This window comes from Schistocerca nitens, chromosome 3, assembly GCF_023898315.1.
Source record: "Schistocerca nitens isolate TAMUIC-IGC-003100 chromosome 3, iqSchNite1.1, whole genome shotgun sequence".
In the NCBI taxonomy this organism is placed as follows: domain Eukaryota; kingdom Metazoa; phylum Arthropoda; class Insecta; order Orthoptera; family Acrididae; genus Schistocerca; species Schistocerca nitens.
Window position 1 is genome coordinate 607,280,772 of NC_064616.1, and position 24,122 is coordinate 607,304,893.

Here is a 24,122-nt window from a genome sequence, read left to right on the forward strand (position 1 = left end):
TTAGTTATGAAACCTTATCGTCTGAAATTGGTTCAAGCACTGTCTGCAGCTGATAAGATTAAAAGAATCGATTTCTGTGATTTTATCCTTGCTCAAATGGAAACAGATGAATCTTTCGTTTCAAAGATTGTGTTTAGTGATGAAGCAACTTTCCACACTAACGGGAAAGTCAACCGTCACAATGTCTGTATATGGGGCACTGAGAATCCGCGGGAAACAACTCAGTATGAACGTGACTAGCCTAAGGTGAACGTTTTCTGTGCCATTTCAGCCAATAAAGTTTTTGGTCCCTTTTTCTTCGAAGGTGCTACTGTAACTGGACTACAGTATCTGGAGATGTTAGAGAATTGGCTGTTCCCTCAGCTCGAACAAGAAGCACAACAATTCATATTTCAGCAGGATGGAGCGCCACCACATTGGCACTTATCTGTCCGTAACTACCTGAACGTCAACTACCCGAGGCAATGGATCGGCCGCCAGGCAGCCCGTGACAGAGCACTTCATCACTGGCCTCCAAGAAGCCCTGATCTTACCCCCTGCAATTTTTTCTTATGGGGGTATGTTAAGGATATGGTGTTTCGGCCACCTCTCCCAGCCACCATTAATGATTTGAAACGAGAAATAACAGCAGCTATCCAAACTGTTACGCCTGATATGCTACAGAGAGTGTGGAACGAGTTGGAGTATCGGGTTGATATTGCTCGAGTGTCTGGAGGGGGCCATATTGAACACCTCTGAACTTGTTTTTGAGTGAAAAAAAACCTTTTTAAATACTCTTTGTAATGATGTATAACAGAAGGTTATATTATGTTTCTTTCATTAAATACACATTTTTAAAGTTGTGGTATTCTTTTTGAATCACCCTGTATATATATAGTGTGACAATTTATCAATAGATGGCGCTGTACGTGTCAGAATATGTAAATGAAAACACCTGTCATGCGCACCACCATTGAAATTGGTATAAACATGCCAGGTACACGACTTTTCCTCCTTTTGTGCCTGCGACGCTGACCATGACTGTCTCAATGCAAGATTGTGATCTGCTTATAAAGCTGTATTACAAAAACAATGACTGTGCACACGTCACTCTGCAGAAGTGCTGGACACTTAAGGGTTTGGAACACGGAGAAAATGATTTGGAAATTCGAAAAGATGCGTTATTTTGGTGTGCAACATGGTAGATGGAGGAAAAGAACTGATTCAACGTCAGTACAAGCAGTGGCCACAGCAATGCAGGGGGAGACGAGTGGTGGTGTGCAAACATGTAGTGCTTGACAATTGCCCAAACATTGGACATACCCATGAGTACGGTGTGTAAAATCCTATGAAACATCCTTCTTTGCTATCCATTCAAAATTACCCATGTGTATGAGTTGCTTCCTGTTGACCTGCCAGCAAGAGAGACCTTTGCTTTAGAATTTCTTGCTCCCATGGAAGTGGACAATGATTGGCCGTGGAAGATTTTGTGGGCAGATGAAGCCCACTTCCATCTGAAAGGATATGTCAATACACAGAATTGTCTAATATATTTTTATGAAAGATGGCACACCTTCGCACTTTGCAAATCCCGTTAAGCAGCTGCTGAAGCTGCCATTTTGAAAATGCTAAAATTATCAGCCGCCATTTCCCTACAGCTTGGCTGTCCCAATCACCTGATCTTAATCTGTGTGACTTCTGGCTGTGGGGGTATCTGAAAGATGTGTTCAGTGTTCAGATTGCAAACTTAGCTGCATATTGAAGGCACACATTGCACAACACATTCTGAATGTGACCCCGGAAACACTTCGATCAGTTCTGGAACATTGTGTTTCTCGATTTCAACTTGTTGCAGGAAACAGTGGACAGTATATTGAACATGTTTTGCACCAGTCACATGGAAATTAATAACCAGATTTGATTGTGATTGATGCTTTTTATGCAGTTTTTGGCCTCAGAATAATTGAAAACCAATTGTTTCCATCCAATATGATATGACCTTGCTGTGGTGGATGGACTTACATAACTAACAATATCATGCCTGTACACACATGCACACTGAGTAGTACAGTATAACGACAAACGTACACCTTACGCACTGTTGTACGATTCATTTGTCATTGACCACTATTAAATTATGATACCTACAGTGCCATCTATTGCTACATTTTGTAATTATTTATTTTTATTCTGCCACTTCTCTGACAATATTCTGTTAAAGTTTGAAGTCATTCTGACCAGTGGTGCTATTTCTACAGCAGTCTGAAATTTTAACTTTAATTGTAATCACCCTGTACATAAAGATGGAAAAAAATCAGTAACACTTGAGACTGGTAACCACTGGATGGAGTGATTTCAGTCATTGTTTTCTTCTTTTTTCCATTCATTTTGATACCTACATCATTTAAATATAAAATTCATCAAATATACACTGCTTAACACATACTGAATTGCCATTTTGTGAAAAATGATCGTCTTATTTCTAATTACATACCTCACACAAAACTGCAGTTTCCATTACAAATATAAACCAATCTTTTCTAAGATTGATAACAAAGATCATTTAAATAAAAAAAATTGCAAATTAATTTTTTCATCCGCACAGAAATGCTCATAAAACATGCAACTTTCTTTATAAATTTGCTCGTAGGATATGCACCTTCATTTAAAAACTTGCATTGGTCAGGAACTGAACCCAGGCCCCCCACATGGCAGGTAAGTGCTCTACCATACAATCATGCAGCATGTCAAGAAATCAGCCAACCGAATTTCAATTGCTTCTTTCACTACCGAGTCTCAGAAAGATGAAGTCAAGGCTAAAATTTCGATGTTATCGTACACTGTATTGTGTCCAGTGTCAATACAGTGCTCAGTCACCACCAATTTATTAGGTTGTAAGAGCCCGGTGTGCCTGCAGTGCTCTGTGCATCTCTCGTGGACCGTATGTGTCATCTGCGCGATGTATGAATGGCCATACTCACAGGGGATCTTGTAAACCCCAGGCTTCCAAACACCAAATCATCTTTTATGGTATCCAGGAGTGCTGCTGTCTTTGGTGGAGGGTGAAAAATCACTTTCACTTTGTGTTTGCTGACGATCCATCCTATTTTTGTCAACAGGCTTCCCATGTGTGGCAGAAAATCCACGGATTTAAAACTTTCTGTGTCTTTGTCTGCATTCCTTATACCGACTGTTGCTTTCATTTGTAGTGCCTTATGTATGTGCTGTGGTGAGTACCCATTGGCTTCAAAAACTCTTCTCAAGTGTAGAAGCTTGTCCTTCAGACTGCTCTCAGCTGTGTACCAGAGATCTGAGAACACTCATCATCTGTGAAGGATGGTGGCAGTTGTTTGTACATAAGTATAATACAACTGACGTCACGTGTTTCCGTTAACTATATTTGGACGTGATTCAAAAGGTTAAGTCTTGCAGGTGTACCCAACCTACAACAACATCAGTTCACAGATATCTGCCCTTATCTCTCCACCATTTCGATAGAGACAAGGTCAATAACAAAAAACATGTAAACATGCACTAAATAATTGAATTAATCTGCCTAAATGCTAGCATTTCTTTAATTTAAACATCTTTTCCTGCTTGGTATCAGCGTGTACCACATTTACCCACTTATACAACAAGACTTTTTCCCAGACTTTTTGTTCTAAAAATACAATGTCGTCTTATATTCACAGATTTAAATATTGCCACTGAGGTTAATATTTTCTACTTTGTTTAATAGAATACACAGTGGTTGTTTTAGCTTCACAGATGAAGCTTTGGCTATTGAGGTCACGTCCAGACTTATTTTGAAGAATTTGGAAGGGCAGGATGGGCAAATGATACTCGTGCCTGAACATGCTGAAGATTTCCCGATACACCAAAGTGCTAGATACGGTATCACTGTTGATCGGACAGTCAAAGGACATTTAACTCGCACAGCGCTAGTGCCACAGATGTGAGGAACTAACAACTACTCACTACAAAATCTATTTTTCTCATTAAAATTTGACAATTTTGTAAAACCCAGGAGGAAATAGCACTAAATTCTATCATCTTACAAACTCTTTTTGGAACAGGTTTGTAATAAAAATTCTCATCATGTATGGGTACTATGTACAAACATTAATGCTGCTTTTCAAGTAAAGCTAACATTCAAAAGTGCAAATGTTGTCTTTCAAAAAACATTACTTTATTCTGAACCGAGATCAATATTTTACTTGACTGTGAGAGTCTGACAATTTACTAAGTGGGTTGCAAATGACAAATTTAGTCACTGTTCACGTATTAGAATATCGGGTAAAAACATTACCAACTTTTAATCAGCTTTAGAACATGATGGTGACATTCAGATGAAACAAGACAAAATTAATCCTGAATGAAATACCTGACAAATTAAATCTTATAAAACGAACTGTAATTATTGCGATAATAATTTTATGGCACCAAGAACTGTCATGGAGATGGTAAAAACAGACACCAGTAGACCATGGGACAAGCGAAAGTTCGAGAATTCGACTGAATCTTGATTACAATCTTTTCTTTACATAATTGTTGCTGTTGTTACATATGACTTGCAAAATAGAAGATATGTCAGTCAGTGTGCCAGCTGCTGAAGCACAGTGTTACGGAAAGGTAGGAAGGGGAACACTGATACCAACTTAGCTGAGAACTAGATGAGTGCGGAGAGGGGAGTCTTGAGCGGGCAGCAAGTTATGTCTGTTGCCAACCATTGGAATCTATACTGCGTACTTTGGCTTTTTAGGAACATCTACCATGATTAAACTGCTGTTTGCCTGAATCCACTTGTAGTCGGAATTGAATTGACTTTAAAATTGGACAAATACTCAACAACAGTATTCATTTCAGCGGGAGACGGTAAAAATCTAGATAGGGGCCAATGGTGTACTTACATGTTTTGTGCTGCAGTTTTGTTGATGCTCACCTTGACATACGACGGGAACATAATTTAGACAATCAACAAATGGCATCAATTTAGAATAGGTATAATGTTAACTTCTTAGGCAGATACTTCACACCAATAAAACAGTTTATAATTTTGATTGGTCCGAATTGTGAAAAATAACTTTTCCTTGAGAAGCCTCTTAAAAAACTGATGTTCGTCTTATAATCAAGGTTCCCCTATATGTAGGTAAACATGGTATATGTATTTTAAGAGATGCATTCGTATCATTAATTTCTTTTTGAATTTACATTAGTATTTTGGCTGTATACTAATATGGTAGCAACAATACTTCAATCCACTATTATTTCTATCATATATTTCCATACATTAATTTTAGTACTGCAAAACAATTTTCTTGTTAATACATGATACAATTTTGGTATTAGAAAAATGGGTATGTCCCCCATGAAACCTATCTGCCCGTTATGGCCATTATTTGCTACAGATCCTCATAGATGATGGCAGTGATCCATTTTGTGCTTGCGTTTCTTGAGATTAGCAATCCTTACATGTTACTTCTCCAATGTGCATTTTTATCTTTACCGTCGCTTTTAAGTTGTATGCTTTTAGTTGTCTGTCTTCACCAAATGCTCTCATGTGTGTAACGTTCATGAATTAAAGGTAATTTTGTATGTTTCAAGGTTATGCACAATTATTTACGTGGATAGACTAATAGGTCACATAACTGGTGACCCTGCCTAAGAATTTTCTTGCTTTCACATGAATGGCATTTTTGACAAATTGCGGAAATATGCACAAATGTAATGAATTACAGCAACAGGCTATTCTCCGCAATCGTTGACAAGATTAGCTACATGATGATATACAGATTTTGGAGCTTGCTCTCTCGACAATTCTGAACATGAACCATGTCCAGTGCAACAAAAATGATGTTAATTCTGCAACACACACATATCAAAGCATAGGGTACATATATGCAGAGACAGTTCTGAAGTTTGGCTTAACACTACTTCTATCGCAGGTCAGGTAAGTAGTTGCAGTTTGCAACCATACGTAACAGTGAGTTCTACAACAGTGCCACAATCACAGTTCGAAGCAATGATTCATTCGTCTGTCGGATAGAGCAGTTCATTCACGGCATGCCTGCATTTACGGGCCCTGTCATTTATTCCCACCCAACTGCGAACATGGTTCATGGTAATGGAGTACATATTTTGGCAACAACATGTAATTAACGACCTCAAGAAATTTACTTTGGTAATAAGCAATTTGACCAACAAACTGCAGCTATGGTATCTGACAGAGCATCCGCCGCCAGACAGAGGTTACAAGAAGCTGACAAATGAGTTAATTACTGACCTCAGAATCAGGCAAGAAATGTGGTGATAAGACTCCATCCAAATTCTGGTGATATCTATGCAATCTAGTAGACAGCGCCACAGTTTCTAGTTATCTGTCATCATATGTTTCGTAGCAGTAACTAATGATGCAAGTGCAAACAGTGTCGGCAATATGCCACAGCAAATCCCTCAGCAAATTGCTGCATGTTATTGGTAGAGTGTATGCAACACTTCCTATGAGAACAGTAGCCCGGCAGAAACCGACAGATGTCTACAGAGGTCTCCTGAGGAGACAACACCATACTGTGACGTGGGCATGACAACACCCAATGAGTTTCTGAGGATATGTGAAGTTCACAAAGTACAGTGGAGGCCCTCTTAGCGCAAATGTGCACGAAGCAGCAAAACAGGGCACCAATACCCGAACCTGCGACCAGTTCCATCCGGCATCATCATCATGAAAACGACGACATCAGAACAATGACAGCAGATTATGCTGCTATCACAAACTTTTTGGCTAACATGCTATAAAGTGTACTTCACTGTGCAATTACTCAAACAGCCAGTGTTCCACAGTATCAGTGCGGTATCTGGAACCAAAGTTTGCCCTATTTGTGGAATATTATACAAATCTGACAATGCATACACCTCTGAGGAACACATTTGCAACTCAATCAAAAAAATGTATTTCCGGGATATCTAACAATGCCACCACACCATCTGACACAAAGGTATGTCACCGGATCAATGTCAATCAAGGCATTCCTTCCAGGTGTTCCACATTATAGCATTCTTAGTTATCTGTCTTCACTGAATGCTGTTTTATTTTTAATGTTCGTGAATAAAAGTTAATTTTGTACATTCAAAGGTTACATGCACACAGTAATCCCAGAATACAGATTCACATGGATTGTATGGTACCTATGGAATTAGCAACTTCATGCTGCTGTAAAAATGGAATTCACTTTATACCAATTCAGGTTGGGTCAAAGAGTTTGTTGCTACATGTTGCAACTGACTTCACTTTGATAATCCACAATGAAATTATATCACAAGCACCTAATAGGATGGTTTTTTTTTTTTTTTTTTTTTTTTTTTTTTTGAGAGAGAGAGAGGGGGGGGGGGGGCTGCAGATTTCTAGACTTGTGCTATTGGGTGGGGAATTGTAGGACACCCCTAGATAGGTCAGGGGTGCACTACACAAAGAAAGCGGCTACTCGGGTAGCAGAGTACTTGTGGCATGCACATGGTTTTTTTTTTTTTTTTAGGCTAGGCAGTAGTGCGAGGTGTCCTGATGAACACTCACCCATCGACGTGCAGGCAGGGAAATCAGGACGTGCTCAGTGTAAAGACACTTCAGCTATCAAGATTAATAGCAGTAAATTATCAGAGTGTACGGAATAAAGTTCCTGAATTTACTGCCCTCCAGGAAGCGTGTGGCGTGCAAGTTATTCTCGGGACTGAGACCAGCTGAACCCTGAGATAGGAAGTTCCGAAATATTTAGTGAGGGTTGGAATGTGTATCGGAAAGACAGATTAGACACCGTAGGAGGCTGTGTCTTCATTGCAGTTGACAAAAATATAGTGTCTATCGAGGTCGAAGTAGAGTGTGATTGTGAAGTTATCTGGACATATTTAACAGGGCTAGGAGAAATAAAGTTAATTGTTGGGTGTTACTACCGGCCACCAGGTTCCACCGTGACAGTTCTAGAATCATTCAAAGGGAGTCTACACTCTGTATCCCAGAAGTACCCGGATCATGCTATATTAGTTGGAGACGACTTCAACCTACCTAGTATAGACTGGGATGTCTATGGATTCATTACAGGTGGTACAGACAAGCCGTCGTGTGAATTACTTTTGAACACATTATCCAAAAACTGTCTTGAGCAGCTACATCGACAGCCAATGTGTAATGGAAATATTTTAGATCCGGTAGCCACGAACAGACCAGACCTCATCGACGGTGTCAGTGTTGAGACAGGGATTAGTGATCATGATGTTGTCATTACGACTATGGTTACGGAAGTTAAAAAGTTGTTCAAGAAGGCTAGGAGAGTATTCTAACTAGAAAGAACAGATAAGCAGTTGTTAGCATCCCACTTAGTAAATGAATCGACTTCATTTACTTCCGATACGATGGACGTGGAGAATTATGGGCAAATTTTAAACACATTGTAAATCACGCATTGGAGAAGTATGTGCCGAAAAAGTGGGTTACGGACGGAAAAGACCCACCGTGGTTTAACAGCGCAATTCGGAGAATGCCCAGGAAGCAAAGACAGTTGCGCTCGTGGTACAAGAAAGATCGGGAGAATGAGGACAGGCGAAAGTAAGTAGAGATTCGTGTTGCTGTAAAAAGAGCGATGCGCAAAACATACAACCACTACCACCGTCATACCTTAGCAAAATATCTTGCTGAAAACCCAAGGAAATTCTGGTCTTACGTAAAATCGGTAAGTGGGTCTAAGGCTTCCATCCAGTCGCTCACTGATCAGTCTGGCCTGGCAACGGAAGACAGCAAAACGAAAGCTGAAATATGAAATTTAGCATTTGAGAAACCTTTCCTGCATGAGGATTGTAAAAACATACCGCCATTTGAATCTCGTACAGATTCCCATATGGAGGACATAGTGATAAACATCCCTGGGGTTGTGTAGTAGCTGAATGGGTTGAAAATAAATAAATCACCAGGTCCTGATGGGATTCAAATTCGGTTTTACAGAGAGTACTCTACTGCATCGGCTCCTTACTTAGCTAGCATTTATCGCGAATCTCTTGTCCAACGTCAAGTCCCGAGCGACTGGAAAAAAGCGCAGGTGACACCTGTATATAAGAAGGGTAGAAGGACGGATCCTCAAAATTACGGACCAATATCCTTAACATCGGTTTGTTGTAGGATTCTCGAACATATTCTCAGTTCGAATATAATGAATTTCCTTGAGACAGAGGAGTTGCTGTCCATGCATCAGGACGGCTTTAGAAAGCATCGCTCCTGCGAAACGCAACTTGCCTTTTTTTCCACGATATCTTGCGAACCACGGATAAAGGGTATCAGACAGATGCCATATCCCTTGACTTCCGGAAAGCGTTTGACTCTGTGCCCCACTGGAGACTCCTAACTAAGGTACAAGCATATGGGATTGGTTCCCAAGTATGTGAGTAGCTCGAAGACTTCTTAAGTAATAGAATCCAGTACGTTGTCCTCGATGGTGAGTGCTCATCGGAGGTGAGGGTATTATCTGGAGTGCCCCAGGGACGTGTGGTAGGTCTGCTGTTTTCTATCTACATAAATGATCTTTTGGATAGGGTGGATAGCAATGTGCAGCTGTTTGCTGATGATGCTGTGGTGTACGGGAAGGTATCATCGTTGAGTGACTGTAGGACGATACAAGATGACTTGGACAGGATTTGTGATTGGTGTAAAGAATGGCAGCTAACTCTAAATATAGATAAATGCAAATTAAGACAGATGAATAGCAAAAAGAATCCCGTAATGTTTGAATACTCCATTAGTAGTGTAGCGCTTGACACAGTCACGTCGATTAAATATTTGGGCGTAACATTGCAGAGCGATATGAATTGGGACAAGCATGTAATGGCAGTTGTGGGGAAGGGGGATAGTCGTCTTCGGTTCATTGGTAGAATTTTGGGAAGATGTTCATCTGTAAAGGAGACCGCTTACAAAACACTAATACAACCTATTCTTGAGTACTGCTCGAGCATTTGGGATCCCTATCTGGTCGGATTGAGGTAGGACATAGAAGCAATTCAGAGGCGGGCTGCTAGATTTGTTACTGGTAGGTTTGATCATTACGCGAGTGTTACAGAAATGCTTCAGGAACTGGGGTGGGAATCTCTGGAGGAAAGGAGGCGTTCTTTTCGTGAATCGCTACTGAGGAAATTTAGAGAACCAGCATTTGAGGCTGACTGCAGTACAATTTTACTGCCACCAACTTATATTTCGTGGAAAGACCACAAAGATACGATAAGAGAGATTAGGGCTCGTACGGAGGCATATGGGCAGTCATTTTTCCCTCCTCCTGTTTGGGAATTGAACAGGGAGAGTAGATGCTAGTTGTGGTACAAGGTACCCTCTGCCACACACCATATGGTGGATTGCGGAGTATGTATGTAGATGTAGATGAGCTCCTTAGAAGTGAATGACTTCCTCCTTCCAATGCTGCTCTCATTGTGACGACTGCGTAGGATTCACACCAGGAGACTGAGCTGGCACATTTCAATGCAGTATAAAATTCAATACTGGAATTATTTGTACCCACTTTGAGACCTTTTCTATCATCATCTACAGTGAAAATATCAACTTCTGCAGCAACATAAGGACATCAATATAACCACCAATAATTTAACGTCTATGGGCCTGTTTATTTCCACAATGAAAGATATGGAGTATTGTACTGCCCTCTTGAAAATACACCATCACACATATTGCATCATTGGTAGATACCCTGTTCAGAGAAGTTTCCCCAATGATAATTGGGCGTCTCATCTTTCCAAAACAGAACAGCTACATGGTCAATTTTCAAGCTAAACTGGGCGTCAATCTTTGAACATAACAATCTACCTCAATCTTTAAATGTAAAAATCCACTGATTTATAACCAATGTCAGACTATTGCAACGAGGTATATAATTGGCTGATGACATTGAATAAACCAACTTCTCAAAGCCTTTTGTACACAATATTTAATATTTTGATCCTTTAGTGGCTGCAGCAATGCAAGATCATTGACAGGATGTGGTTCATTTTGTTGCACTACGGGTCATCAGTGAGCATCATAAGCTTTGGCAGCTTTTGTCTGACCCTTATGGTTGGCAAACCTGTGGTCAGATATTGTTTTCACACGAATTATGGAGAGTAAAAGCTGTCAACTACCTGGTTACCTGTGAGTTCAATCTTCCCCCAACTGCTGTTTGTCCATTAAATGATGTGTCAGTGCCATCTCACTAAGTTGTCTGTCTCCATTTTCTTATATCATCTTTGTATCATTTGCTACCCTAATTTCAAACATGTAATTGAATATTAAGCATATTAGTTGATCGCAGAACTTCATGTGTTAAGTTTTATACTCCACTATAGTAGGAATGTCACACTTATTATGAGCCAATCACTTTCCTTTCTTGAGTTATTGTTCTTATTCCGACTTTGACCTATAAACCATTATAATCCACAGTTGACCAGTGAGTGCAGAAAATTAAGTGTGACGACATCCATATCACATAATGAAACGGCATCCATTTTAAATACGGCTATGTTGATAAGTGATACTTACCACAAAACAACACAGAGACAAGGATCATCAGTAATGGTTTCATGCATACTGTGAACACATTCATAATGTCCATTCCGCATGTCTTATGCCTTAGCAATGAGGGCAAAACTTAGAAGACTATATTATTTTAACATATGGATCACTATCAAGTGTTTAAACTTGAATGAACATCATGAAAAATCTGTTGTAACTGATTCTTTGTACATACAGCAAGTGACAAATGTCTAACATTTTCCCCACATCTGTAAAGTTAATCCATATCAACCACGTCATCACAACAAAGTAAATGCAGATATCAACCATCCCCTCATTCTGTGTCCTTTAAAACACACACACTGGTGGGAAGAGGTACGGGGGGGAAGAGAAGAGGTACGGGGGTGGAAGAGGTACGGGCGGGGGTGGGGGGTGAGGTGGAGTGGGAGAGGTACAGGGTGGGGGGGTGGAAGAGGTAGGGGGTGGGGTGGGGGTGGGGGGTGGAAGAAGTACGGTGGGTGGGGTGGGGGGTGGGTGGGGGGCGGGTGGGTGGGGGGCGGGTGGGTGGGAGAGTTACGGGGGGGAGGTACGGGGGGTGGGAGTGGGGAGAGGTGTGGGGGGGGGGTGGAAGAGGTACGGTGGGTGGGGGGCGGGTGGGTGGGAGAGTTACGGGGGGGAGGTAAGGTGGGGGGCGTGTGGGGGGTGGGGGTGGGAGAGGTACGGGGTGGAAGAGGTGAGGTGGGGGAGGGGGGAAAGAGGTGAGGTGGGTGGGTGGGGGGGAGGGAAAGAGGTGAGGTGGGTGGGTGGGGGGGAGGGAAAGAGGTGAGGTGGGTGGGTGGGTGGGGGGGGGAAAGAGGTGAGGTGGGTGGGTGGGTGGGGGGGGGAAAGAGGTGAGGTGGGTGGGTGGGTGGGGGGGGGAAAGAGGTGAGGTGGGTGGGTGGGTGGGGGGGGGGAAAGAGGTGAGGTGGGTGGGTGGGTGGGGGGGGGAAAGAGGTGAGGTGAGGTGGGTGGGTGGGGGGGGGGGGAAAGAGGTGAGGTGGGTGGGTGGGGGGGGGGGGGAAGAGGTGAGGTGGGTGGGTGGGTGGGTGGGGGGGAAGAGGTGAGGTGGGTGGGTGGGTGGGTGGGTGGGGGGGAAGAGGTGAGGTGGGTGGGTGGGTGGGTGGGTGGGGGGAAGAGGTGAGGTGGGTGGGTGGGTGGGTGGGTGGGGGGAAGAGGTGAGGTGGGTGGGTGGGTGGGTGGGTGGGGGGAAGAGGGGTGGAGTGGGTGGGTGGGTGGGGGGGGGAAGAGGTGAGGTGGGTGGGTGGGTGGGTGGGTGGGGGGGAAGAGGTGAGGTGGGTGGGTGGGTGGGAGTGGGTGGGGGGGGGAAGAGGTGAGGTGGGTGGGTGGGTGGGTGGGTGGGGGGGAAGAGGTGAGGTGGGTGGGTGGGTGGGTGGGTGGGGGGGGAAGAGGTGAGGTGGGTGGGTGGGTGGGTGGGTGGGGGGGAAGAGGTGAGGTGGGTGGGTGGGTGGGTGGGTGGGGGGGAAGAGGTGAGGTGGGTGGGTGGGTGGGTGGGTGGGGGGGAAGAGGTGAGGTGGGTGGGTGGGTGGGTGGGTGGGGGGAAGAGGTGAGGTGGGTGGGGGGGAAGAGGTGAGGTGAGGTAGGGGGAAGAGGTGAGGTGAGGTAGGGGGAAAGAGGTGAGGTGAGGTAGGGGGAAAGAGGTGAGGTGAGGTAGGGGGAAAGAGGTGAGGTGAGGTAGGGGGAAAGAGGTGAGGTGAGGTAGGGGGAAAGAGGTGAGGTGAGGTAGGGGGAAAGAGGTGAGGTGAGGTAGGGGGAAAGAGGTGAGGTGAGGTAGGGGGAAAGAGGTGAGGTGAGGTAGGGGGAAAGAGGTGAGGTGAGGTAGGGGGAAAGAGGTGAGGTGAGGTAGGGGGAAAGAGGTGAGGTGAGGTAGGGGGAAAGAGGTGAGGTGAGGTAGGGGGAAAGAGGTGAGGTGAGGTAGGTAGGGGGAAAGAGGTGAGGTGAGGTAGGGGGAAAGAGGTGAGGTGAGGTAGGGGGAAGAGGTGAGGTGAGGTAGGGGGAAAGAGGTGAGGTGAGGTAGGGGAAAGAGGTGAGGTGAGGTAGGGGAAAGAGGTGAGGTGAGGTAGGGGGAAAGAGGTGAGGTGAGGTAGGGGGAAAGAGGTGAGGTGAGGTAGGGGGAAAGAGGTGAGGTGAGGTAGGGGGAAAGAGGTGAGGTGAGGTAGGGAAGAGGAGGTGAGGTAGGGGGAAAGAGGTGAGGTAGGGGGGGGGAAGAGGTGAGGTAGGGGGGGGGAAGAGGTGAGGTAGGGGGGGAAGAGGTGAGGTAGGGGGGGGAAGAGGTGAGGTAGGGGGGGAAGAGGTGAGGTAGGGGGGGGAAGAGGTGAGGTAGGGGGGGGGGGGATTAGGTGAGGTAGGGGGGGGATTAGGTGAGGTAGGGGGGGGGAAGAGGTGAGGTAGGGGGGGGAAGAGGTGAGGTAGGGGGGGGGGGGAAGAGGTGAGGTAGGGGGGGGGGAAGAGGTGAGGTAGGGGGGGGGGAAGAGGTGAGGTAGGGGGGGGGGAAGAGGTGAGGTAGGGGGGGGGGGGAAGAGGTGAGGTAGGGGGGGGGGAAGAGGTGAGGTAGGGGGGGGGGAAGAGGTGAGGTAGGGGGGGGGAAGAGGTGAGGTAGGGGGGGGGAAGAGGTGAGGTAGGGGGGGGAAGAGGTGAGGTAGGGGGGGAAGAGGTGAGGTAGGGGGGGAAGAGGTGAGGTAGGGGGGGAAGAGGTGAGGTAGGGGGGGAAGAGGTGAGGTAGGGGGGGAAGAGGTGAGGTAGGGGGGGAAGAGGTGAGGTAGGGGGGGAAGAGGTGAGGTAGGGGGGGAAGAGGTGAGGTAGGGGGGGAAGAGGTGAGGTAGGGGGGGAAGAGGTGAGGTAGGGGGGGAAGAGGTGAGGTAGGGGGGGAAGAGGTGAGGTAGGGGGGGAAGAGGTGAGGTAGGGGGGGAAGAGGTGAGGTAGGGGGGGAAGAGGTGAGGTAGGGGGGGAAGAGGTGAGGTAGGGGGGGAAGAGGTGAGGTAGGGGGGGAAGAGGTGAGGTAGGGGGGGAAGAGGTGAGGTAGGGGGGGAAGAGGTGAGGTAGGGGGGGAAGAGGTGAGGTAGGGGGGGAAGAGGTGAGGTAGGGGGGGAAGAGGTGAGGTAGGGGGGGAAGAGGTGAGGTAGTGGGGGAAGAGGTGAGGTAGTGGGGGAAGAGGTGAGGTAGGGGGGGAAGAGGTGAGGTAGGGGGGGAAGAGGTGAGGTAGGGGGGGAAGAGGTGAGGTAGGGGGGGAAGAGGTGAGGTAGGGGGGGAAGAGGTGAGGTAGGGGGGGAAGAGGTGAGGTAGGGGGGGAAGAGGTGAGGTAGGGGGGGAAGAGGTGAGGTAGGGGGGGAAGAGGTGAGGTAGGGGGGAAGAGGTGAGGTAGGGGGGGAAGAGGTGAGGTAGGGGGGGAAGAGGTGAGGTAGGGGGGGAAGAGGTGAGGTAGGGGGGAAGAGGTGAGGTAGGGGGGGAAGAGGTGAGGTAGGGGGGGAAGAGGTGAGGTAGGGGGGGAAGAGGTGAGGTAGGGGGGGAAGAGGTGAGGTAGGGGGGGAAGAGGTGAGGTAGGGGGGAGAGGTAGGGGGAAGAGGTAGGGGGGAAGAGGTAGGGGGGAAGAGGTAGGGGGGAAGAGGTAGGGGGGAAGAGGTAGGGGGAAGAGGTAGGGGGGAAGAGGTAGGGGGGAAGAGGTAGGGGGGAAGAGGTAGGGGGGAAGAGGTAGGGGGGAAGAGGTAGGGGGGAAGAGGTAGGGGGGAAGAGGTAGGGGGGAAGAGGTAGGGGGGAAGAGGTAGGGGGGAAGAGGTAGGGGGGAAGAGGTAGGGGGGAAGAGGTAGGGGGGAAGAGGTAGGGGGGAAGAGGTAGGGGGGAAGAGGTAGGGGGGAAGAGGTAGGGGGGAAGAGGTAGGGGGGAAGAGGTAGGGGGGAAGAGGTAGGGGGGAAGATAGGAGATGTAGCAAAAACTTAAAAACATTACAATTCTGTTCTAACCACAACAAATAATACCAAAATTTCACACCTGCAGACAATACATGTCAGATCCTCTTCTAATATCTCCAAGTTGATCTCAGAGTCATTGTCTTCATCATCAAATTCTTCATTCATATGCGAATCTTTCGGTGCTTCCTCAATGTGTAAACTTACAGTTCTTGTCTCAAGATTCTTTTTTCTTGTGTTACTATCTGCAACATCGAGGACTGAATCCACCTGAATATAAAGAAATCTCTGATGAATATCAGATGTGATCTGAAATATTTACCTTTTTTCCATAAAATCACAGTAAGATATTTTAGAGTAATCTTATAATATATTTGTGAAAGATAAAATAGATGGAAGCCTGGTTACTGATACTAAGCATTCTATTAGACCTTCAAAATAAGAACATGATACGTGCCCGAACACATTCATGTATTTATTTGCAACTACTTGTTTGGGATTATTTGAAAACAACATTCACAGTCACAGTACGTGGCAAGTTACACAATGTATCATTAATAGAAAACTATTAAAAAAAGCAAACTACAGTTAAATCTGAAAGTAATTTTTAAAATAGGTGTGCACTCTCAACACATATACAACACACATATATGTATGAAAACCACACATTTTTGAACTTAACTGTTGTTGGAACATGACATACCCACCGCTACAAAATTAGGGACGATGCTAAGCTAGAGTAAATGTATTAGTGTTTATGGATTGGACAAAAGAAGAAATTAATTTATGTAGGACAAAGAGCTGAACTTTCATTCATGGTTGCTTACAATGCAGCCAAAGTGTCCGATCATTTGAAAGCATAATAATTTTGCTCGTGGTGAACACATTAAATTTTGCTCAGTTTGTGTGTAGATCTATCCATAAGAAACACTATGGACAACACAATGGACATGCATCTATTTTGATTTAGTTGTCCATCAGCTAGCACTAAGAAATTTACAGTGGAAAAAGAAACAGTGATGAGCAGTTTGGTCAAGGGATATGTTGTTTTGTGCTTTAGCGAATGTCTCCAGTAATTTGAGTACCCTGTGCACATCGTTATAATCTTACGATAGTTCAGAGGTAACTTCACTCTTCACAAAATTCCTCGCTCATAATGCCCCTTCTATACTGTCATCATTCAGTGATGAAGGCTTATGTGTATCATACAACAAGACAGATGAGTCCTTAAACTCATCTTCTTCTGCAGTTCACAGTATTATGGGGAAAAGGCGACATTTCCTATGTGACTAACATGGGGTTTAAGCAGCAAATCCCTGTTAGTCCCTGACTGTTTGCAAACTGGTTCCTCTGAATGTGTGTGATCCTCAACAGTTTCAAACCATTTGGGATTTTTGCACTGCATTAACACCTTGTGTTAGACGCATATTATACTGTAAAATAGATGTCAAATATATTTTATAAAAAGAGGTTTTGTCAAACACATGACAATGTTTTGCAGTACTCTGATATCCTTTCTGAGACTTAGAATGTTGTCTTAGTTTTTACAAAATATCTGCCAAGACCATTGGCAGTGTAATAGCATGCATCCCACACAGGAAGCTGCAATTCACTCAACTAGTTAATTCATTTTTCACATGCATCAGCACAAAGAGAAAGCTTATTGCAAATCTCTGAAGATGAAGATTTCCTACAAGCAGTAATTTCATTGGAACATAATTGTCTCAACATATTTATGACTTGTTACTAAAAATCACAATTTGTAATGTTATGGCTTTACTTACAGTTGTCAGCAACTTTTCAATTTTACCCATGCCAAGGCCCGAATTTTGGTGCACTTTTATGCACACACTTAACACGGAAGTATCATACGGGAGATAATACCCCTCTAACAGAAGCAGTAGATGTGAAAGGGCTTCACACCAAGTGAGTGTGCAACAGACGATAAATTCTGGAGTGCAACTACAAGCACATGTTTAACAATAATAATAAGTCACGAAGCAGGAAAAATCAAGTATGAAGATGAAATGCATAGGTTTCTCATGGAATAAAGAAACATACACCCAGAGCTGCTAATGAATGAGATAGGTGTGTTTTCTGGTGCTGGGAAATCTAATGTGCAGGGAAAGAGGAGATTCCCAGTCAACCAGAGAGAGCCCCAAGTACTAGAAAAACTATTTATTAATCTAGCCAAATCAGTGCTAAGAACCCCCCCCCCCCCCCCCACACACACACACACACACTGGGACAGGATGTGAAGCAACTGTCCCCCCCCTAACAGACGAAAGATGACAGGAAACTGTACTAGGAGAAAAAAACCTGAAGTAGTTAAAAAGAAGCTGGAAGGCAAAACTGACGTGAAGAAAAAGGTTTAAGTTCATGTGGAAAAAGCATTTTGATTACTGGTATTTATATTTTTGTTCTGTAACTGTGTTCTACCATTTCTATAAATCTCCAGCCTTTCTTGACACTTTTATATTCCTATTTATTTAGGGCTAGTCTTTGGAACATCCTGTTACACCTTCCTTTCCTTAACATGTTGTTGTTGTGGTCTTCAGTCCTGAGACTGGTTTGATGCAACTCTCCATGCTACTCTATCCTGTGCAAGCTTCATCGCCCAGTACCTACCGCAGCCTACATCCTTCTGAATTTGCTTAGTGTATTCATCTCTTGGTCTCCCTCAACGATTTTTACCCTCCACGCTGCCCTCCAATGCTAAATTGGTGATCCCTCAATGTTTTAGAACATGTCCTACCAATCGATCCCTTCTTGTAGTCAAGTTGGGCCACAAGCTCCTCTTCTCCCCAATTCTATACAATACCTCCTCATTAGTTATGTGATCTACCTATCTACTCTTCAGCATTCTTCTGTAGCACTGCCACTTAGATTTATACTCTATGTTAACAAATTTCTCTTCTTCAGAAACGCTTTCCTTGCCATTGCCAGTCTACATTTTATATCCTCTCAACTTCGACCATCATCAGTTATTTTGCTCCCCAAATAGCAAAACTCCTTTACTACTTTAAGTGTCTCATTTCCTAATCTAATTCCCTCAGCATCACCCGATTTAATTCGACTACAATCCATTATCCTCGTTTTGCTTTTGTTGATGTTCATCTTATACCCTCCTTTCAAGACACTGTCCATTCCATTCAACTGCTCTTCGATGTCCTTTGCTGTCTCTGACAGAATTACAATGTCGTCGGCGAACCTCAAAGTTTTTATTTCTTCTCCATGGATTTTAATACCTACTCCGAACTTTTTTTTGTTTCCTTTATTGCTTGCTCAATATACAGATTGAATAACATCGGGGATAGGCTACAACCCTGTCTCACACCCTTCCCAACCAATGCTTCCCTTTCATGTCACTAGACTCTTATAACTGCCATCTGCTTTCTGTACAAATTGTAAATAGCCTTTCGCTCCCTGTATTTTACACCTGCCACCTTCAGAATTTGAAAGAGAGTATTCCAATCAACATTATCAAAAGCTTTCTCTAAGGCTACAATGCTAGAAACGTATGTTTTGCCTTTCCTTAATCTTTCTTCTAAGATAAGTCGTAGAGTCAGTATTGCCTCACGTGTTCAAACATTTCTACGGAATCCAAACTGATCTTTCCCGAGGTCAGCTTCTATCAGTTTTTCCATTCGTCTGTACAGAATTTGGGTTATTATTTTGCAGCTGTGACTTAATAAACTGATAGTTTGGTAATTTTCACATCTGTCAACACCTGCTTTCTTTGGGATTGGAATTATTATATTCTTCTTCATGTCTGAGGGTATTTCGCCTGTCTCATACATCTTGCTCACCAGATGGTAGTGTTTTGTCAGGACTGGCTCTCCCAAGGCTGTCAGAAGTTCTAATGGAATGTTGTCTACTCCTGGAGCCTTGTTTCAACTCACATCTTTCAGTGCTCTGTCAAACTCTTCACCCAGTATCGTATCTCCCATTTCATCTTCATCTACATCCTCTTCCATTTCCATAATATTGTCCTCAAGAACATCGCCCCTGTATAGACCCTCTATATACTCCTTCCACCTTTCTACTTTCCCTTCTTTGCTTAGAACTGGGTTTCCATCAAAGCTCTTAATATTCATGCAAGTGGTTCTCCTTTCTCCAAAGGTCTCTAATTTTCCTGTAGGCAGTATCTATCTTACCCCTAGTGAGATAAGCATCTACATCCTTACATTTGTGCTCTAGCCATCCCTGCTTAGCCATTTTGCACTTCCTGTCGATCTTATTTTTGAGACGTTTGTATTCCTTTTCGCCTGCTTACTTACTGCATTTTTATATTTTCTCCTTTCATCAATTAAATTCAATATTTCTTCTGTTACCCAAGGGTTTCTACTAGCCCTCGTCTTTTTACCTATTTGATCCTCTGCTGCCTTCACTATTTCATCCCTCAAAGCTACCCATTCTTCTTCTACTGTATTTCTTTCCCCCATTCCTATCAATTGTTCCCTTATGCTCTCCCTGAAACACTGTACAACCTCTGCTTCTTTCAGTTTATCCATGTTCCTCAACATAAGCACTGTTTAATTGCTTGTGATGGTACTGGTCCACTGCGCAAATTCCCACAATTTTTCATATGTTTTTTTTTACAAATAGTCTTGCTCTCCACACTGAATTTTCCACAACCAGCAAACAAACCTGGCTCACTGAATAGCACAACTAGATGCATCTTTATTTACTCTTTAGTAATTCTACACATTTCTGCACTGGTGTCAGTGTATAGCTGCAGTCTGTGTTACTAGCGAGAAATAGAAAATTTTCATTAGAAAAAGAAATTAAAGCATATTTTATATACAAGTTTGTACCTTTATACATCCTTCATTTGGGCAACTGATTTTGTAATATAAGGTTTTGTTTTAAAATTATGACGTAAAATTGCACCACATTCTGGATTAACAGTTAAATATTATTGTGCAAGTGTTGAGGTCTTACTTTAAGGGAAATTAATTAACTATTTATGTTATGCACCTGAAGAGAGTAACTGTAGGCCTGGTTTTTGCAGCTCACAAATTTAAATATTCCTGTGAAGTGTGTGAAGTGATTTAGTTATACGTTTCAGCATTTTTTGTGTGTTCCAGTGTGTGGTAAGTACTGATGTTGTTATATGGTAGTTAGACAGAAAGTGGAATGCAAAGATTGTGGGTTAGAGTTCCAGTGGTGTGACTGTAGCAGAGAACTGAATGGGGAACTCATTGAGGGTCTCCCATGGAACTATAGGCTCTGCAACAAAGACAAGATTATCGCTAAACAGGAAACAAATATTTGTCCCAGTCATGTTGGATTAGATGATACGAAACTTTAAATAAATAAGTTGAAGAGGGATACACAGACCTTGAGAATGGGGTAAACTTAACAAATAATGGGTGAAAGGGAACAGCTTTTCAACTTTGTCAACTACATTTGAGCTCACAGTAACCAATAAGTAGTTTGCTTTCTGCACTAGGAGGGGAAGGGCTGCTTCCAGCTGCTTTTCACAGTAGGGTGCAGGAAGCTTCTAGCACAGAGCCTAAGTGTAGATCAGTAACAAAAGTGTGGCTGCCATGTAGTAGCCACAGGAGTATGTGGGCCAGATGGTACAGGAAAAATTAGCAAACAGGTTATCAGGTGACATGTATTGTGAAGCCAAGTGCTAACTTTAGCCAGGTGACAGATAGCACAGGGAATTTGTGTAAGTATTCTGACGAAGTGAATCAGGTGATCATAGTAGATGAAGCTGGGAACAACCTATCTAAATCAATCACATCGATGGTGACCTGGATGGAATAGAAGTAGCAACTTCATACGTAAGTGTGAGTTTTTTGGAGACCCTACAGTGACATTGTCAGCCCTGGGTTAACACTGCTGTGAGCAATGTGCACATGGAGTTCAGGGTGCTGCTGGCTGAAATGAAATCTCATACGAATGCAGTGCCTGCTGCTAAAATTAGGAGATGGGGATATGCTAGACACATCCTACCCCTGAATAAGAGAGGGAAAGATAGGTTGTCTGAGTTACTTTCTGGAAATGTAAGGGGAGGGGGGCACCACTGTTGCACAAAGCAAGATCCCTGTGGTTACTAGTATCAGAGGGATACCTTTTTTTTTAGGTATGAGTCAGAATTCTGGTACCCCGTTCAGAAAGAAGTTAAAATGACAGAGACAGTTAGCTTATTTCAGCAAAATGTTACTGGATTATAGAAAAGCTCCTTGTCTGTTTGGAACATTTAGAGAGCCCTCAAAAGATAGGGATCCTGTGCCTATCTGAGCACCACATAATCACAGGATTCTACAAGTTAATTACAAAAATAATGTTTTACTCATGGAGGACTAATAACGTTAAAGGAGGAATTGTTACATATGACAGAACACAAGTTCAAAAACACTGAAACAAATAGATTTTACGATTTTTTTAGTTATCAGCACACTGAAGAGTGTGCTTTTGAATTAATACTGAAAAACAGCCCACTTCTCATGTAACTGTAAATAGATCCCCACTGAGAAATTTTGAATTTTTTCTGAGCCACATGGATTGCTTACTACACTATTCCTCAGACAGTAACAAGCAGTTAATGGACTGTGGTGATTTTAATGTAGATTTTCTAAAGGATTATGAAAGGAAAAAATATCTAGAAACTTAATTTGGATCCTACAATTTGGTCTCAGTAATCAAGTTTCCAACATGGGTGGATAAAGACAGTAGTGCTCTAATGGATAGTGTTTTCTTTGCTGGCACTCAAAGCAAGAAAATAACAACACCAAGTAACAGATGCTCTCTCTGATCATGAAACACAGTTAACATAAATAAGATGGTGCCTTACAGTGTAGACACTCTTCAGTGGAAATCAGAGTAATTAATGACTTCACCACAAAGATTAAGTACAGTTTACAAAGATGACATGGGAGATTTTTTGAGTCATCAGTCTTCTGAAAGGTTTGATGCAGTTTGCTCCGAATTCCTCTCCGGTGTCAACCTCCTAATCTTAGAGTAGCACCCACGTCCTCAGCTATTTGCTGGATGTATTCCAATCTCTGTCTTCCTCTCCAGTTTTTGCCCTCTATGGCTCCTCCTACCACCATGGAAGTCATTCCCTGATCTTTTAACAGATGTCCTATCATCCTGTCCCTTCTCCTTGTCAGCGTTTTCCACATATTCCTTTCCTCTCCGATTACCTGCAGAACCTCCCAATTCCTTAGCTTGTCAGTCCACCTAATTTTCAACATATATGTGTAGCACCACATCTCATATGCTTCAATTCTCTTCTGTTCCAGTTTTCCCACAGCCCGTGTTTCACTACCATACAATGCTGAGCTCCAAACATACATTCTCAGAAATTTCTTCCTCAAATTAAGGCTTATGTTTGATACTAGCAGACTTCTCTTGGCCAGGAACACCATTTTTGCCAGTGCTAGTCTACTTTTGATGTCCTCCTTGCTCCATCCATCATTGGTCATTTTGCTACCTTCATCTACTTTGTGACTGTCAATCCTGATTTTAAGTTTCTTGCTGTTCTCATTCCTGTTACTTCATTACTTTTGTCTTCCTTCAATTTACTCTCAGTCCATATTCTGTACCCTTTAGACTGTTCATTCCATTCAGCAGATAATATAATCCTCCTCCACTTTCAGTCAGGATAGCAATGTCATCAGTGAATCTTATCACTGATATCCTTTCATTTTCAATTTTAATTTCACTCCTGAACCTTTCTTTTATTTCCATCATCACTACTTCAATGTGCAGACTGAACAGTAGGGGGCAAAAGACTACATCCTTGTCTACACCCTTTTTAATCCAAGAACATTGTTCTTGGTCATCCACCCTTCTTATTCCCTCTTGGCTCCTATATAGATATATTAGCCGTTTCTCCCTACAGCTTACCCCTATTTTTCTCGGACAATGTAAGATGGTGGAAGAAGTTAAAAATTCTGACACTTCTTTGAGGTTTACAAATGGGGATTTATAATGAACCAAATGTGAACGTAACATTTAATCCTTTCCATAATAAATTTATGTCATTATTTGAAAATAGCTTTCCTCATAAACTAGCCAGAAACAACAGTAAACAGCCATGTAAAAATCAACTTATCACTAGAGGGATTAAAATATCTCATAAAACTTTGGCAAGAACAAGTAAGATCTTGTGGTAGTTTTGCAGTACACGAACTACTCAAAATCAATAAGAAATGTTATTAAAGAATTAAGGAACATGCACGTTATGTCAGAAAACAGTAATTCCAATAGCAGAGTTGAGGCTTTATGGACTGTAGAGAAACCAGATGTAGGATAATTGGTCAAAGAACTAGATAACATCACTGATTGAAATGGAAGGCCTATAATGATACATCACAGGTGGAAAGTATGTTTAAAAATCATTTCTTAAAAGTAGTAGAAAACAGAGACAAACAATCCAAAAGAAAAATCAGAGCAGTATGCTGAAAAAGCAACTCGCATAAAATTAAGTCACATTGATGTGTAACCCACTTCACATTCTGAAGTTAAGGAAATTATGTACACTCTCAAAAAAATGAAAGCTCATCTGGATTTGATGCTGTTTCCAACAAAGTATTAAGGACTTCTTGTCCTATAATAACTGCCGTTTTTTCTGAGATATGTAATACATCAATATCTCATGATATTTTTCGAGAGATTGAAATATGGCACTGTTA

The 24,122-nt window shown here is 43.1% G+C and overlaps 1 protein-coding gene across 4 annotated transcripts in view; it reads right to left on the reverse strand.

Annotated features, from left to right (window-relative positions):
• LOC126248541 (integrator complex subunit 12-like) overlaps positions 1 to 24,122 on the reverse strand; it is an 88,729-nt gene that overhangs the window by 35,084 nt on the left and 29,523 nt on the right. For all 4 annotated transcript variants that reach the window (XM_049949603.1, XM_049949602.1, XM_049949601.1 and 1 more), the window contains exon 3: positions 15,551 to 15,738. In XM_049949603.1, coding sequence (XP_049805560.1) covers positions 15,551 to 15,738 — 188 coding nt within the window. The remainder of the gene's footprint in view (positions 1 to 15,550; positions 15,739 to 24,122) is intronic.